The following is a 16,207-nucleotide window of genomic DNA, read 5'->3' on the forward strand; positions in this document are numbered from 1 at the left end:
TCTTACAGATTATTGCTTTGTCCTTCTTTTAAAAAATATTAACAGGGCTGCAACTCTTAATCAAACAACAGTTCTGCATTCATTGTCCTGTCCCAGCATTATTAAGCTCAGATAAAGGAGAAAGTCCCACTGAAACCAGGGGGACTGGGCTGAGTGGCTGCACATGTCCCCGTATGCCTCTGGCCGTACCACTGGCATCGTCATGGACTCCGGAGATGTGGTGTTGCACACACTGGGCCCGTCTAGGAGGGTTACGCCCTTCCTCATGCCATTCTGAAAAGGAAAAGGTTCAGATGCCCAGTATAGAGTAATGAAAATGACAGTGGTATAATTAAATTGTTGTCTGTGATTTATTTACACCCCAAACTAAAATATGCTGTAAGCAGAAACTTCAATAACGTTGGTGTTGACAGCTGGTCATACCAGCACAAACATTTAGGATCGATGGGTTAATATGATCTACAGAACACATGTGAACCAAAGCCCCCGAGTGACGCGCAGGGGGCCGGCGGGCTGGGGAGCAATATGAGGTAGGAAACTTCAAAAACATGAACTTGGTTGAGAGGAAGAAGTTACTTCCAGCAAGGGGAGGAATTGGAGGACCTGGCTTTTGATCAGGATGTGACATCACATCGCGGCTCACTTCCCTCTCCAAACTCCACCCTCCCCAAGTTCTCTTGAAATCTCCAGTCAAGTTGTCAACCCCTGCAGTCGTCTCCAGCCCAGCAGGAGTTGCTGACTTCAGCTGTAGCCCCTGGCAAGGGAGGAAAAGTAACCAGACAGGGACTGAGGCCATCCCTGTTCTTCGGGATCTCTTTGACTAAGAGACGGGGCTCTGGTACAAGGTGGGAAAGAAGATGGAGGCAGGGATTTAGCAGAATAATCAGAGAAACTTTATTGAGAGGAATCAAAGCACACGCACATGACATATTCAAGGACATGAGAAAACCACACCACAAATAAGCCCACAAATACTGGTCCTACCGTCCCAGTCCTCAAACGGTACTGACCCCACAGAGTGCCGCGTGCATCTGTACCAGGCCAGACAACATGGCAACTTTTTAGCGAGTTGGGCACAGTTTCCCCAGGCCTGACTCTGCTTCCCCACAGCCACACCGCGGCTGCACTGAAGGGCTGCTAAAAAACAACGGAGGCCCCATTTGGGCCCGGACTGCCCCCCCTGTGGGGAGGAATGGCCCCCCCAGCCATTTTCCTGTACCAAAGTAGGGCCGGGGGATGGGGGTTATTACCCTGTTTTTGTTGCCTGGCATGCAGAGAATGTGGAGCAGCAAAAACAGGGGAAGAACTCCCCCCTCCCAGCACTGTTCTGGTCTGCGAAAAGGGACAGACCAGGCAGGAGCCCTCCTCCCCTCCCCTCCCCTCCCGGTAGCGCTCCGAGCCCAAACAGGCTTCCCTTTGTTCTTTAACGGTCACCCCCTGCAGCTGTCACACGGGTCTGGACCCTTCAACCTGGCTGGGTCTGGACCCAGTTCTTAACAAACACCAGCCCTAGTCTAGTTTGGCCCTTAGAATCATCTCCTTCAGCTAAAGGCAGCATAACTTTCTGTTAGGGATGTCTGAGTATAAACATTATATTGTGCCTAGAAGCACCTTGCTTGGCTTGAAGGGTGGAGAGCGACAGAGCTGACTGTATGCAGCTGAGTGGGTTCTCGCTTGTGTCGTGGCACACGGCTTCCTCCGGGTGGCCAAGCGGGCGGGACGGTGCTCGGTCCTGCCCAGGCCGCCTCCTTTCGTCCCATAAATACCCTCCAGACTCATCCTCCATCCGGGTCTGCGTGCTTGGAGGGCCGCCTTCTTGAGTTTCACAGGGCAGGTGGGCTGGCCACAGCCCAGAGCGGCAGAGGCGCCGGGGCAGAGGGGTCACCCCTCCCCCCGTGCAGTGCCCCTTTTCTGGACTGCACAGGAAACCAAAAGATTGCACCATCCATGAATATTTGAAACCAACCTTTTTGTTTAACGGTGTTAATATTGATTCCACCATTTCTAACGATGAGACAAAATATATAAACTCTGTGAGCCAAACATATCTAGCAGGTGGAAGAATTTTATTTTATAACGTATCATATTACAACATTATTTCATTTAACAGAAATGAAACTCTGACATTCTGAAAACAGCTGCTTGAGGCATCTGGTTAAGACATCTGCTTTCACTTAAACTAAAAATACAGATACAATGCAGAACACTGGGGAGGTTGTGTAGAATTCAACATTTTCACTGCCATCAATTAAATATACTTTAAATGAAAGAATACAGAATCAGTTGCCTTAGAGAGGCATAAACATGACAATCAAAATCTGAAACTTCTCATCTTATATGAACTCTGCGTGCCAAATCCTGAGATGACATAAACATTTCTGCTCAGTAACCATAACAGGACACTGCAGTGACTCTGACAGAAGGATTTAAATTAATAGCAACAGAGAATCCAGGTTAGCTTTGCATGGACATAATTTTCCTTCTACTTGCTACAATTATTTTCCCACCTTGAGTTTCCTATTGGGTTACTGTTCAGAAAACAGACATTCAATGTCAGACGTTCGCTCTCCTGACCAGAAAGGGAATTAAGAGTCAGGCTTCAGAAGGATCTTGTTCCCCGCGTGTCTTGAAGAAACCACACAAGTGAGAACTGGGCAGGCACTGGCCTGTGCGGGTGGGTCTTGGTGTGATCAGGGCCTTGGCCTTGGCCAATGGGTGCCGTTTCAGAACTTTGTGCCATGCAGCACTTCCTTCACAATAAATCCCATCATTTGCAGCATTTAAAAAACATGATTCCTTTTGCTCATAATATGGTACATCATCCCAACCTCACCCTGGCTGTTCCCGCATACTGTTAAATTCACATTCTTGACCTCAGTCTACCCACAACAGGTTTATTGGCACAAAACTCTGGCCACCAAGACGGTCTCGTCAGCACTTTGCTGCCCTGGAGGACGGAGCTCCACAGGTTCTTATACAGCTGCAAAGGAAGCAGAGCAGCTTCTGTCAGAGGGGCCACCTTCAACCCTTCCCAGCCCAGGACCCACTTCTAACCCCCAAACGGCTCACTGTGCCCCTCGGCCTCTTTCTAGGGGAACCCAGTGGAAAAGGAGGGGATTCCACCAATCCAGGTGGGAAAGGAGTGACAAATGTGCTGAAATGCCTACTCCATGCAATTTTCATCTGGTCCCCACCTTCCCCACCAGAGCTTTAGCACAAGAGCACGTGTGCGTCTGTCCTTACCTCTCCATCTGCTCTGCCAATGGGGGAGTTGAGAATGAAGTCAGGAGGAGCAACAACATCCACCAAGGCAACAGCTTCATCCTTCAGCTGCCCAGAAACAAAGAATATGCACATTGGAAACAGCTTTGAGTTTTCTGTGGTGGCCAACAAACGGCAGAGGCATCATGACAAACTGTTCGCTTGCAGCAGCTGAAGCCTTTGGACTTAGAAAGCTTCAGTATCATGTCTACCTTTTGCTATTTTTTTCAGAACCTAAATTAATGACTTAATTTTTCAGGTTTCTACAGCTTATTTTATTCAAATGGTTTACATTTCTCACCTTCTATAACATTACATGTACTTTAAATCTTCATAATAACCAGTAACAAGTGCCCATCATGAACTCATCTATCACAATGTCCCCAAAGTGTGCCGTTCATTCCACTGTCTGGGGGGCCCACGTACCACCCCATGGCAAGGCAGAGGATAGCGCCTGTTCCTATCTGCAAAACGAGCCCCAAAGACGGCCCTTGGCTTTTTGCTCACAGGAGTGAGCGGCAGCCTTCCATGTGCCTGCTGCTGGGGGCGGCCTCCCTCCAGCTGTTGGAGGTCAAGCCAGCTGCCACCGGGATTTCTGGCCCATCTTATCTTCAAATTCTTGATCAAGCTTAGAGATGCAAAATCCCAAGGGGGGGAAAGGGTGTGTGTGCATAAAATCTCACCTCAGACCTCCCCCCCCCCATTTTTCTAGTGCAAAAAAAAGGCAATCTACGGAGCGGTGAAAAAAAGTATTTTTATGAAATTACTATGAAATATTTTTTCATTTGGAATGACTGAAATGCTTTTGAAGACAGTTTTATGAAAAATGTGGTTTGAAAATTTTAATGTAAGACCATCTGTAATAAGAGAATGATAATTCCTGTGTATTTTCTATATATATTCAACATATTTTCAAGGATATGTTTAAAGACGAATAATTTTGCTCACACTGTTGTACAGTGTGTATTATAATTCAGCACAGCATTTTCAATATTAACACATTATCCAAATATACTGTTAGTCCCATAGTCAATGTGTCCAAATGATCCTTTTGTTTGATATAAAACTTCTGTTTTCTGTTTCAACCTCTTTTTTCCTGTATCTCATATGCCAAAAATTTAGATATGTGTTCTAAGCTAGTATAAGGTGCAGCACTTTGCAGCTCACTGTAGTTCTGAGCATATTCACAGTTTTGCTTGTATAAAACCAAAGCATTCTGAATTCCATAAATATGCCAAAAAGATAATTGCACAATGGAGAACTGGTAAGACTTGTAAGTGGGTACCTCACTTTCCCCTGTACCCTCCATTTCCTCTTTCCCTCCTCCTGTCTACCCCCATATCCTCCCCACTCCCCACTCCCTCCTCTCCTTACTTCCCACCAGTTACCTTATCTTTTATTTGCCCCCATATCTTCAGTTACATTTATTAATTTTTCTCCAGGCTTATTTGGCTGGAGATCCTGGAGTTTTTTTGCCATCTTCTGGGCATGGAGCAGGGCTCACTCTGTGTGGTATTTGTGAATTTCCTGCATTGTGCAGGGGGTTGGACTAGATGACCCTGGAGGTCCCAACTCTATTACTCTATGATTTATTTACTGCATTTATTCAGCTTTCTCCCCAGTGGGGACCCAAAGCAACTTACATCATTCTCCTCTCCTCTGTTTTATCCTCATAACAACCCTGTGAGGTAGGTTAGGCTGAGAACGTACAACCAGTATAAGGTCACCCAGTGAGGTTCCTTGGCAATGTGGTTATTTGAACCTGGGTCTGAAACTCTAAGCACGACACCCCTCTGGCTTCTGTGGGGTGGCTGCTGCTGAAGCACAGTAAGCAGCCAGTCCTAGGAAAGTTATGGGCTCGCGCCCTCCCGTGGCTGTCCTGGAAAGAGCCCTGCCCCCTCCCGCCCCGCCTCTCACTGACAGAAACCAGGGCTGGAAAACTGGCAACGTGGCTGTGGGGGCCCAGCAAACCCTACAGAGACCACTGCAAAGGGCATCCGTCTCTTAAGCCTACGGGTCCTGTTGGTTTGAGGGCTTTTTTAATCCTCCAATGCATTTTTTAAACAGATTTCAGCTTTTTCGGCGAACCTGTGGCTTCTTGCAGGTTTGTAAACAGATCCATATTGTCCTTGCATGGCTCCAGTCTCGAGGTTTAACTTCCAACAGATGGCGCCAAGTTGAGAATTAGACATATGGATGGTATGCTAGATTATATATTCCAATTTTCTCACAAATTTTAATTTAAAAACTTTCCCCCCGTCTAAATTTCTGGAAACTTTATACCTCTAATCAAGCTTGAATGTGACAAAATGTAGAAAAGTGGTTTAGATCTCTCGCCTTGGGGACTTTTTAGTTGAAAGCTGGTCTAAAAATAAACTACATAAAAAGCATTTTGGACGTAACAAATGAGGTCAGTTCAGGGCAGTCTTTCCATCATGCACCAGTTTTGCTACATGCAAGAAACTGTTCAAGAACAACATTGCGTTTTGCGTACTGCTACGTTCTCAGAACAAAGTGTCACATTTTTCTTTTCTTTTTTGGAATTTCAAAAAATATGTGCGTGTGAGTATGTATGCACCTGAAAGTCATGGGGACCCCTGGGGGCCTGGAGGCTATTCAGAGAGGTGGCTGAATGAAGCCTGCCCCTGCCCTCCCAACTGCTGGTATTCCAAGGAGGTCTCCCACCCAGGTATTTGCCAGAGTCGACGCTGCCTAGCTTCTGAGCTCTGAGAAGATCGGGCTGGCCTGGGCTCTCCAGGTCATGGGCAAAGTGTCACATTTTCCGATATATAACAGGTGCAAGATATATGTGATGGCTCAGTCAGCAGGATGTCTTTGGTATCTGAACTGGAAAAGGCAATTCTCTCCCACAGCCCTTGACCCCGCCCCCCAAAGTGCCGATCCCCCCCCATCCATCCTGCCCTTGAAATCTCCTGCAGGTGCTCTTTCTGGTGATCTGACTGGCAGTCATCTCAAATTGCCCCAGCTGAGATAATGAATAACGCTCCATTTTCATTGGAGGAGAGTGGCAGGAAGGGAGGGAAGAACTAAGTCGAGGACTGTCTTTGCCCTGCTGCCTAACATCTTTCCTGAGAGCTGCTGCCCCTCGACCGTCTTGGCTGTGGCCAGAGGCATCCCCTGAGGGCCACCGGGCTCCGCCTGGGCTCACTGCCTGGAACCTCCATCAAGCCAGCCAAGGAAGACGTGCTTCGTTTCGCTTCGTTTGCTGTGCTTGAGTTTGTTTATGTGTTTTTGTAAGCTGCTTTGGGTCCCGTTTTGGAGAAGGTGGGATATAAATAGTTAAAGAAACAAATAGATAAACTACATTCAGAGCTGCAAAAAAAGTCTGAACACCTTGCCAACACCCCCCCCCCCAAATGATGGCGCCTGGATGAGCACACTAGGAAACTTCCAGGTACAAGAGCCACAGCAGGGGCCTTGGAGTCTGTCACTGATTTAGTATCTTACCGGACCAAGTTAGGGACATACCTTTGAACAAAGCTCTAGAATGGCATCTTGCACAAGTCTGCCCGCCTTCTCACCTGAAGCAAAGCCACCTGAAAAATATATACAGTGATAAACACAGCTATACATCTGTTTGGTACAGGAAGAGTTTGACGATGGGTTACATTCAAGGCTTTACTTTACTGGGCCAGGGTGGCTCGGAGAAGGCAGTCTCCCCCCCAATGAGCCTCTCCAGGCATTCTGTATTCTGCTTGGAGCACACCTCATCCCAGGTGGCTCAGGAGACCACCACAGAGTCTGACAGAAACAACTCATAACATGACACAACAGAAGTGAAGGCATGGCAAAGCAAGTAAAACAAATAGGACAAACAGAACAGTGAGTGGGGAAGAACCCCCCTGTAGCTTCAAAAGGGAAAGGTTTCCCTTGCTCAAAAGCCAGTTGAATCCGACTTAAGGGTGCGGTGCTCATCTCCGTTTCCAAGCCGAAGAGCCAGCGCTGTCCGAAGAAGTTTCTGTGGTCATGTGGCCGGCATGACTAAATGCTGAGGTGCACGGAACGCTGTTACCTTCCCACCGAAGCAGTACGTATTTATCTACTTGCAGTTTCTTGCTTTCGAACAGCTAGGCTGGCTGGAGCCAGGGCCAGAGACGGGAGCTCACTCCGTCATGCGGTACTCGGGTCTCAAACTGCTGAACTGCCGACCTTCCGGTCGGTAGTTCAGCGTCTTAACCACTGAGCCACCGCAGCCCATCCCTGTAGCTCAGCTCATGCCAAACGCCTGGGAGAACAAAAACACTTTCCCTGGCACATGAGGCTCAGAAGTGAAGGCACAGGTACAATTATGTGACGAGGAAGCTCTGCAGACAGACAGAGAACAGGAAACTGAACGGGAAAAGCCCTGGCAGCCGTGAGGGCCCACAGCTGAAGGCCTCTCTCTGAAGGCCTGCATAACCAGGAAGGTCCCTGAGGGAGCAGCAGGCCTTTGGGACCCCACGGCCACCCAGGAGGGGCTGGGAGGGGGGAAAGCCCCAGCCTCTCTGAAGAAGGCCCACAGACAAACTGGCACCCAGGATGACTGTCAAAGGATTGGCAGGGAAAGTTCCCTGTAGTTTGTACCGGCCAGCAATGACATGGCTGCGTTTTGAACCCAGTGAAGTTTCCAAGGAGTCTTCTAAGGCACTGTAGTTATATAGTTAACTTTGGTTTTTAAAAATTTGTTATTCTACTCTCGTTATTCTGAATTTCTAATGTTTTGTATATTCATTTCATGGCTTTGTGCCTCTGTTGTACATCACCCAGAGCCTGGCATGAACTAGGATGGGGTGATTAATAAATCAAATCAATAAATAATAATAATTATAACCTGATGGTGATCAGAGGATGGATAACTGTGGCCAGATCATATTTTTAAGGAAAGGCCACAACTAGTGCATCAGTTACAGTGGGTTTAAAATGCTCCACACTACAGATGAGACCTAAGCAGCCCTCTGCACACACAGACGTAAAAGGACTCCTCCACCTTGGGTCACGAACACCCTCCACTGGGAGGAGTGCAGGCCCCCCCCCATCTAGAGCGAGCCGATTCCTCACTCCCTGGTTATCACTGAAAAGCCCCTCATTCCTCACTGGACTGAGCTTCAGTTTACTGGCCCTCAGCCAGCTCTTCACCACTTCCTGTTAAACCTTCCACTGTCTGCTGAAAAGGAGAAGCAGGGTTGTGTACGAACAGCATATGACACTCCAAATCCAAAACAGAGATGGACGTTACTGAAAATTTTGAAGACTTTGGGGAAAAATATTTTTTCATTAAAATACAAAAATTCTGGGAAAACTGGAATATAAGCAAACCTAAATTAAATTTTCCCCTCATGGATCACTGCCTTGTCGTGGCGAGGGGGCTTGGGTGGGGAAGAGCAGAGGGCAAGTACAAGTAACCCCAGAAAGAGTGAAGCGGCTGGGTCAAAGCCGAAAGGACGCTCAGTTGTGGATGTGTCTGATGGTGAAAGGAAAGTCCGATGCTGCAAAGAACAATACTGCATAGGAACCTGGAATGTAAGATCTATGAATCAAGGTAAGCTTGACGTGGTCAAAAATGAGATGGCAAGACTGAACATCGACATCTTAGGAATCAGTGAACTAAAGTGGACGGGAATGGGCGAATTTAACTCAGAAGACCATTATATCTACTACTGTGGCCAGGAATCTCGTAGAAGAAATGGTGTGGCCTTCATAGTCAACAAGAGAGTGTAAAAGTCAGTACTGGGATACAATCTCAAAAATGACAGAATGATTTCGGTCCGATTCCAAGGCAAACCATTCAACATCACAGTAATCAAAGTCTATGCCCCAACCACGGATGCAGAAGAGGCTGAAGTGGACCGGTTCTATGAAGACCTACAACACCTCCTAGAACTAACACCAAAAAATGATGTCCTCATCATCATAGGGGACTGGAATGCTAAAGTAGGAAGTCAAAAGGTAACCGGAATAATAGACAAGTTTGGCCCTGGAAAGCAAAATGAAGCAGGACAAAGGTTAACAGACTTTTGTCAAGAGGACACACTGGTCATAGCGAACACCCTTTTCCAACAACCTAAGAGGCGACTCTACACATGGACATCACCAGATGGGCAACACCGAAATCAGATTGACTATATAATTTGCAGTCAAAGATGGAGAAGCTCTATCCAGTCAGTAAAAACAAGACCTGGAGCTGACTGTGGTTCAGATCATGAGCTACTCATTGCAAAATTCAGACTTAAACTGAAGAAAATCGGGAAAACCACGAGGCCATTCAGGTTTGACCTAGATCGCATCCCTGATGAATATACAGTAGAGGTGAAGAATAGATTCAAGGGTCTGGATTTGATAGATAGAGTGCCTGAAGAACTATGGACAGAGGTTCGTGACATCGTACAGGAGGCAGCAATCACCACCATACCAAAGAAAAAGAAATGCAAGAAAGCAAAATGGCTTTCTGATGAGGCTTTACAAATAGCAGAGGAAAGAAGGAAAGCGAAAGGCAAAGGCGAAAAGGAAAGATTTACCCAACTGAACGCAGATTTCCAGAGAACAGCAAGGAGAGATAAGGAGGCCTTCCTGAATGAACAGTGCAAAGTAATAGAAGAAAACAATAGAATGGGAAGGACTAGAGATCTCTTCAAGAAAATTGGAGAAATCAAGGGAGCGTTCCATGCAAAGCTGGCCATGATAAAGGACAAAAACGGTAGGGACCTAACAGAAGCAGAAGAGATTAGGAAAAGATGGCAAGAATACACAGAAGAACTATACAAGAAAGACCTCAATGTCCTTGACAAACACGACGGTATAATCACTGACCTTGAGCCAGACATCCTGGAATGTGAAGTTAAATGGGCCTTAGAAAGCATTACTAACAACAAAGCTAGTGGAGGTGATGGTATTCCAGCTGAGCTATTCAAAGTCTTAGAAGATGATGCTGTTAAAGTTCTGCACTCCATTTGCCAGCAAATTTGGAAAACGCAACAGTGGCCACAGGATTGGAAAAGGTCAGTATACATTCCAATCCCAAAGAAGGGCAATGCCAAGGAATGTTCAAACTATCGCACAATTGCACTCATATCACATGCTAGCAAGGTCATGCTCAAGATCCTACAAGCTAGGCTTCAACAGTTCGTGGATAGAGAACTGCCAGAAGTACAAGCTGGGTTTCGAAGAGGTAGAGGAACGAGAGATCATATTGCCAACATTCGCTGGATTATGGAGAAAGCAAGAGAGTACCAGAAAAATATCTACTTCTGCTTCATTGACTATGCTAAAGCCTTTGACTGTGTGGATCACAACAAACCATGGCAGGTCCTTAAAGAGATGGGAGTACCAGACCACCTCACATGTCTCTTGAGAAACCTGTATAAGGGTCAAGAAGCGACAGTTAGAACCGGATATGGAACAACTGAAAAGGAGTACGACAAGGATGTATATTGTCACCTTGCTTATTTAATATATATGCAGAGTACATCATGCGAAATGCTGACCTGGATGAATCACAAGAGGGAATTAAGATTGCTGGGGAAAAGATCAACAACCTCAGATATGCAGACGATACCGCTCTAATGACAGAAAGTGAAGAGGACCTCAAGAGCCTCTTGCTCAGAGTGAAAGAGGAGAGCGCAAAAGTGGGCTTGAAGCTCAACATCAAAAAAACTAAGATCATGGCATCCGGCCCCATCACTCCTTGGCAAAAAGAAGGGGAAGTCGTGGAAGTAGTGACAGACTTCACGTTCCTGGGATCCCAGATCACCGCAGACTGTGACAGTAGCTATGAAATTAAAAGTTTGCCTGTTTAGCCAAGCTGTTAAAGGCTGCGATGGATCATTTCTGGCTTCCCCCCTTGGCTCCTTAACCTCCTCAAGGTATCCAGACTCTGGAAGAGCAGGCTCAGCGGCAGTGTTGGGCCTACTCCCCTAATGCCCAGTGGGGTTAAAAGGGGGCTGCTGGGCTGCAGGGGAGTCGCCTGGTTGGGAGGGGTGGGGTGTGCCACGGGGGCTGGTCCTCTTTGTCAGCACAGGGCCAGTGAGCAGAGACACTTTCCCACGTGCCTTTCATCCGCCTACAGCTGTCTTTCAACTGACTGTTTCCAGTCGGCTGTGCTCTCTAGGATTTATGTTTGGCTATTAAAGATGTCTTTTACTCATCATCTTTGAGTGTGAACTGACTTAGAAATCCTATCCATGTTTAGCCAAGAGGCTCTGTTTACGCTGGTCAGCTCCATCAGTACTGACGGGGGGGGGGGGACCGAGGGAAGGTGGGGAACAGGAGCCCCCAGAGCCTCCAGCAGCTCCCCCTCACGAAAGCACACACATTTACACTGGAAGGGGGAGATCTCTTGTTGGTGGCAGTCCAGCGCTGGACTAGCTGTCCCAGGCAAAGGAGGTGGGTCAGGAGGGAAAGGTTTTTTTAACCCTTTTGTTGTTGTCGTTCAGTCACACAGTCGAGTCCGAAACTATAGCCAGCAGCACTCACCATAACTCTGCCAACTCTGCCAGTTGCACAATGCACCCCTTCCCCCATTTAGTGGTCCCAACCCCCTCCCCCCCGATCACTCTGCTTCCCAGAGGAGATACCCATTCATACTTCAGGCAGATATAATACAATGCCCAAGAAAAACAGAAGAACAGCTTCATGACTTTCAAAAATTAAATTTGGTATACAGGCAGGATGTTCACCTCACCTTGGTAAAGCACAGCCATGTGCTTACTTAAAGACCAGAGCCCATACAGTGAACACAGACGCTTCAGTACTGGCTGGAGAGTAGCTGGCGTGTTAGCACCATGGACATAGTCATGGTATCTTTGCAAAACGGTGTGTTCAATGAAAGCTAGCGCTAAGGAACGACAGTAGTATACCTTGAAGAAAGGGAAAGCAAAGTGAATGAAAATACAGATATGCTAATCTGTAGGGTTACAGATAAAAACAGGTTGCTTACCTGTAACTGACGATCTTGGAGGGGTCATCTGTGCATCCACACCTCTGGGAGGATATAGTGCGCCTGCGCCGACCCCAACCGGTAGATATTGAAAGCAAAAGGATTTTCACACCCGTTCCCCTGTCACGAAGCAGGGCTCCCGTGCACATGACCAGGGGAGGGGCACAACAATCCCACCAGTTCCTTCTGACCGCTGCCATCAGTCTCAGAGTAATAAAAAGGAGAGGACCTAAAGCAGAGGGGAAGGAGGGCGAGTGGTGTGAATGCACAGATGACCACTCGAAGATAATCAGTTACAGGTAAGCAACCTGTTTATCTTCTTCGTGGTCTCTGTGCATCACACCTCTGGGAGAGTAGCAAGCAGAAAGAAAAACAACACACCTACCTGGAGGAGGCAGCTGGAGGTCCTCAAATGCACACCGACTGCAACACAGATCGCCCCACCACAGAATGCTGATGAAGACGTACATCCAGGGTATAGTGTCTCACGAACGTGTGAGGGGTGGCCCAAGTCACCACGTTGCAGATGTCATGTAGTGACGTACCCTTCAGGAAGGCCGTGGACGTGGCCACTGCTCGTGTGGAATGTGCCTGGAGCGGTCCTGGAAGCGGTTTCTTGGCCAGCAAATAACAAAGTTTAATTGTCTCCATGATCCACCTGGAAAGCTGCTGCGATGACAACTGACTCCCGAGCGAGGGGAGAGCGTAGGAGACGAAAAGGGAAGGGGACTTTCGAAAACCCTTTATCCTATCCAGGTGAAAGAGTAGAGCCCGCTAGACATCAAGCGTGTGGAGGCGACACTCCACATCGTCCTTTGGAGCAGGAAAAAACACGGGAAGAACGATGTCAGCTTGCAGATGGAATTCCAATACAATCTTAGGAAGGACGGAAACGTCTGGGGTGACCCCTTCATGATGAAAAACCAGGTAAGGTGGAACACAATGAAGTGCCGACGTGACAGCCACGAGGAAGGCCATCTTCCACGAGAGAAGTTGCAAACTGCATGTGGCCACAGACTCAAAAGGTTTCCCTGAAAGGTAAGTCCCAAGCCAGTGTGGGGAACCGTGATGGAGGAAAAAGATGAACCAGACCCTGAAGGAAACGCTTGGTAAGCAGGTGAGTAAAAACGGAATAACCCTCAACTGGAGGATGATGAGCAGAAATAGCTGCCAGGTACACCCGCACTGAGGAATAGCTGAGGCCTTGGTCCAAACAAGACAACAGAAAACCAAAAACAGCAATGAGATTCGAAGGCAGAGGGGGCAAACCGACCTCCTGAAGGTAGGACAAAAACTTTCTCCACTTTCCATCATAGGAACTACGAGTGGAGGGTTTACGACAATTCAACAGCACGTGATTGACCTTGTGTCGGAGAACATTGACAGGATCCTCCACGCTGTCAGTCTGAGATGTGGCACATCGTAGTACAGCACCAGGCTCTCCTGAGCAAGGAGAAGATCCGGCACTGCTGGGAGGTGAATGAAGGAGCCCTTTGACATGTGGAGCAGAATGGGAAACCAGTGCTGTCGAGGCCACCAGGGAGCCTCGAGGATGCACCGGGGAGCTTCCTCCATCACCTTGTGGAGCACTCTGGTGAGTAGCGGAATCAGTGGGAACAAGTACAGGAATTGATGTGACCAAGGGTATAGGAGACCGTCCCCTAGGGAGAGGGGATCCATTCCCGCTCTAGTAGATTTATGTGCTTGTGGACCACCGCAGTCTCCCATCTGGCCCCTACACACATGCCATTCAGGTGTGCACTCCATGCTCAGAGAGATGCATCCGTCGTGATCGTCATCGACGGAGACGGACAGTGGAAAGGCGCTCCTGCTAGTAAGTTTTGCAGGTTCTCCCACCACTGTAGGGAGGTCCACATCTGGGGAGGGAGGATAAAGTGCTGCGACTGAGGTTGCCGCTGGGGTCAAAATCACTTCAGGAACCACAATTGGAGTGGCCGCATGTTCAGCTTGGTGAACATGATTACTGATGTTGTGGCAGCCATCATTTCCAGAAGGCACTGGATCTGTCTTGCTGAGGCATCGCCCTGGTGATGAAAGAGCTGAATGAGAGTGATGATATGTTCCACCCTGTTGGGGGGAAGAAAGGCCCTGCAAACACTGGAGTCCAGTATTGCCCCGATAAATCCTTCAGGGAAGGGCGAAGCATCGACTTTTTGTGATTCACGCAGAGGCCCAATTCTTTCAGGGACTCTAGGGTAGAATCTATATGCTGGAGTAGGATTTCTTTTGCGTTTGCTACCAGCAGCTAGTCGTCGATGTACAGAATGATACGTATCCCCTGAAGATGAAGGTGAGCGACCACGACCACCATCATTTTTGTAAATACTCAGGGGGCTGTAGACAACCCAAAGGAGAGGGCCTTGTACTGATAATGGTGGTCCCCCACAGCAAAGTGTAGGAACCTCCTGTAGGCACGATGGATTGTCACGTGAAAGTAGGCATCTTGTAAGTCCAAGGTCGCCATCCATACCCCTGGCTCGAGGAGAGGAAGGATAGACTGCAGGGTTGTCATTCTGAACTTCTTGTAAGCTATGAAGCGATTGAGGTTCCTGAGGTCCATGACAGGGCGGAGGTCTCCGTCCTTCTTGGGAACTGTAAAATAATGGGAATAGAAGCCATGGCATTGGTGTGCAAGAGGAACTGGTTCTATGGCTTCTTTGAGTATGAGGTTCTGAATTTCTTCCAGTAACATGGTCGACTGTGGGATGATCACAAAGTTGAATCGGGTGCAGCAAAGGTGAGGATGGAGCACCTTGTAGCTGGCCGTGGCCCGATGAGTTAAGCAAGGTGGCCCCAGACACGGGGATCGACTCTGACTGTCGACACAGAGTCGACGGGACTTTATTAGGGGAGCCCTTCTTATGTTTCTTCTGCTTGACAGGCCTAGTGTCCTTGCCCTCCCGGTGTTTCTTAGCAGGAGTATGGGCTTCGGACTGAGGAGTCTGCACCAAGCATTTGAGCATCGGTCGATCAACATCAGCTGGTGCTGGGGACACTGCGACCGTCGATCCCGAGGAGGCCGTCGACATCGAAGCATGCCCAGATGTCTCCTGAGACGACACCATCGGTGAAAGTGCTAATTCCAACAGAGTGGTGCGTAATCTAGCAGCCCTATTCTTCCACGTCTGCCTCAAGAACTTCGAGCAGTGGGTACACGAGACCACTCGGCGGGCTTCCCTGGGGCACAAGAGACAAAGAGAGTGTCCGTCGGGGGTGTGTGTGTGTCTTGCTGCTACACCGTAAACACCACTTAAAGAAGCCCTACTGTTTGGCCATAGGCCAGGAGTAAGGGAAATCTGCCGGAGCAGAGTACTTCCTTGAGCAACAACAGTCCCAATGAAATTTTCTTTTGTAGGAATCCGAACTGAAGATTAAAGAAGAAGAAAGGGGGCCAAGTAGGCAAGGAAAGACAAAAATAACTACTGACCGAAGCGGAGAGGTCTGAACAGCGTGGCGGTCAGAAAGAAACTGGTGGGATTGTCGTGTTCCTCCCCTGGTCATGCGCACTGGAGCCCTGCACGTGACGGGGGAACAGGCGTGAAAATCCTTTTGCTTTCAATATCTATCGGTCGGGGTTGGCGCAGGTGCACTATATCCCAGAGGTGTGATGCACAGAGACCACGAAGAAGATCTCTGAATTACAAGGGATATTTTATCCTCAGTGTAAAAGAAGCGATATCCCATGTGAAAGGCACCAGACACAATCCAAATGTTGTTTAACTACTTTATTTTCAGCTAAGCAACAATGAAAAGGTAACAAAGTTAATTTCTGCACTTCAACTTATTACAGATTCCTCAACCCTAGAGGATACATTCGCCCAAAACCAAGAAAAATCTAAAAGTTAAATTCTCTACTGTTCCTCTCAACCCAGGAGGATAAATTTTCCCCAAACAATAAATTCTGCACTAGTTCCTCTCAACCCAAGAGGATAAATTCTACCCCCAACCCCCCAAATAAATTCCACAAGGTATGTTCAACCCTAGTTCCCTTAT

The 16,207-nt window shown here is 47.9% G+C and overlaps 1 protein-coding gene across 1 annotated transcript in view; it reads right to left on the reverse strand.

Annotated features, from left to right (window-relative positions):
• Nucleotides 1-971: 971 nt before the first annotated feature.
• Nucleotides 972-16,207, reverse strand: part of ACOX3 (acyl-CoA oxidase 3, pristanoyl) — a 71,381-nt gene continuing 56,145 nt past the window's right edge. Inside the window, 4 exon segments of the mRNA XM_015421454.1 lie at nt 972-2,980; nt 3,244-3,330; nt 6,751-6,818; nt 11,939-12,113. Coding sequence (XP_015276940.1) covers nt 2,861-2,980; nt 3,244-3,330; nt 6,751-6,818; nt 11,939-12,113 — 450 coding nt within the window. The 3' untranslated portion in view covers nt 972-2,860.

The sequence above is a fragment of the Gekko japonicus genome, unplaced genomic scaffold (genome assembly GCF_001447785.1).
Source record: "Gekko japonicus isolate JY-2015 unplaced genomic scaffold, Gekko_japonicus_V1.1 scaffold895, whole genome shotgun sequence".
Taxonomy (NCBI): Eukaryota; Metazoa; Chordata; class Lepidosauria; order Squamata; family Gekkonidae; genus Gekko; species Gekko japonicus.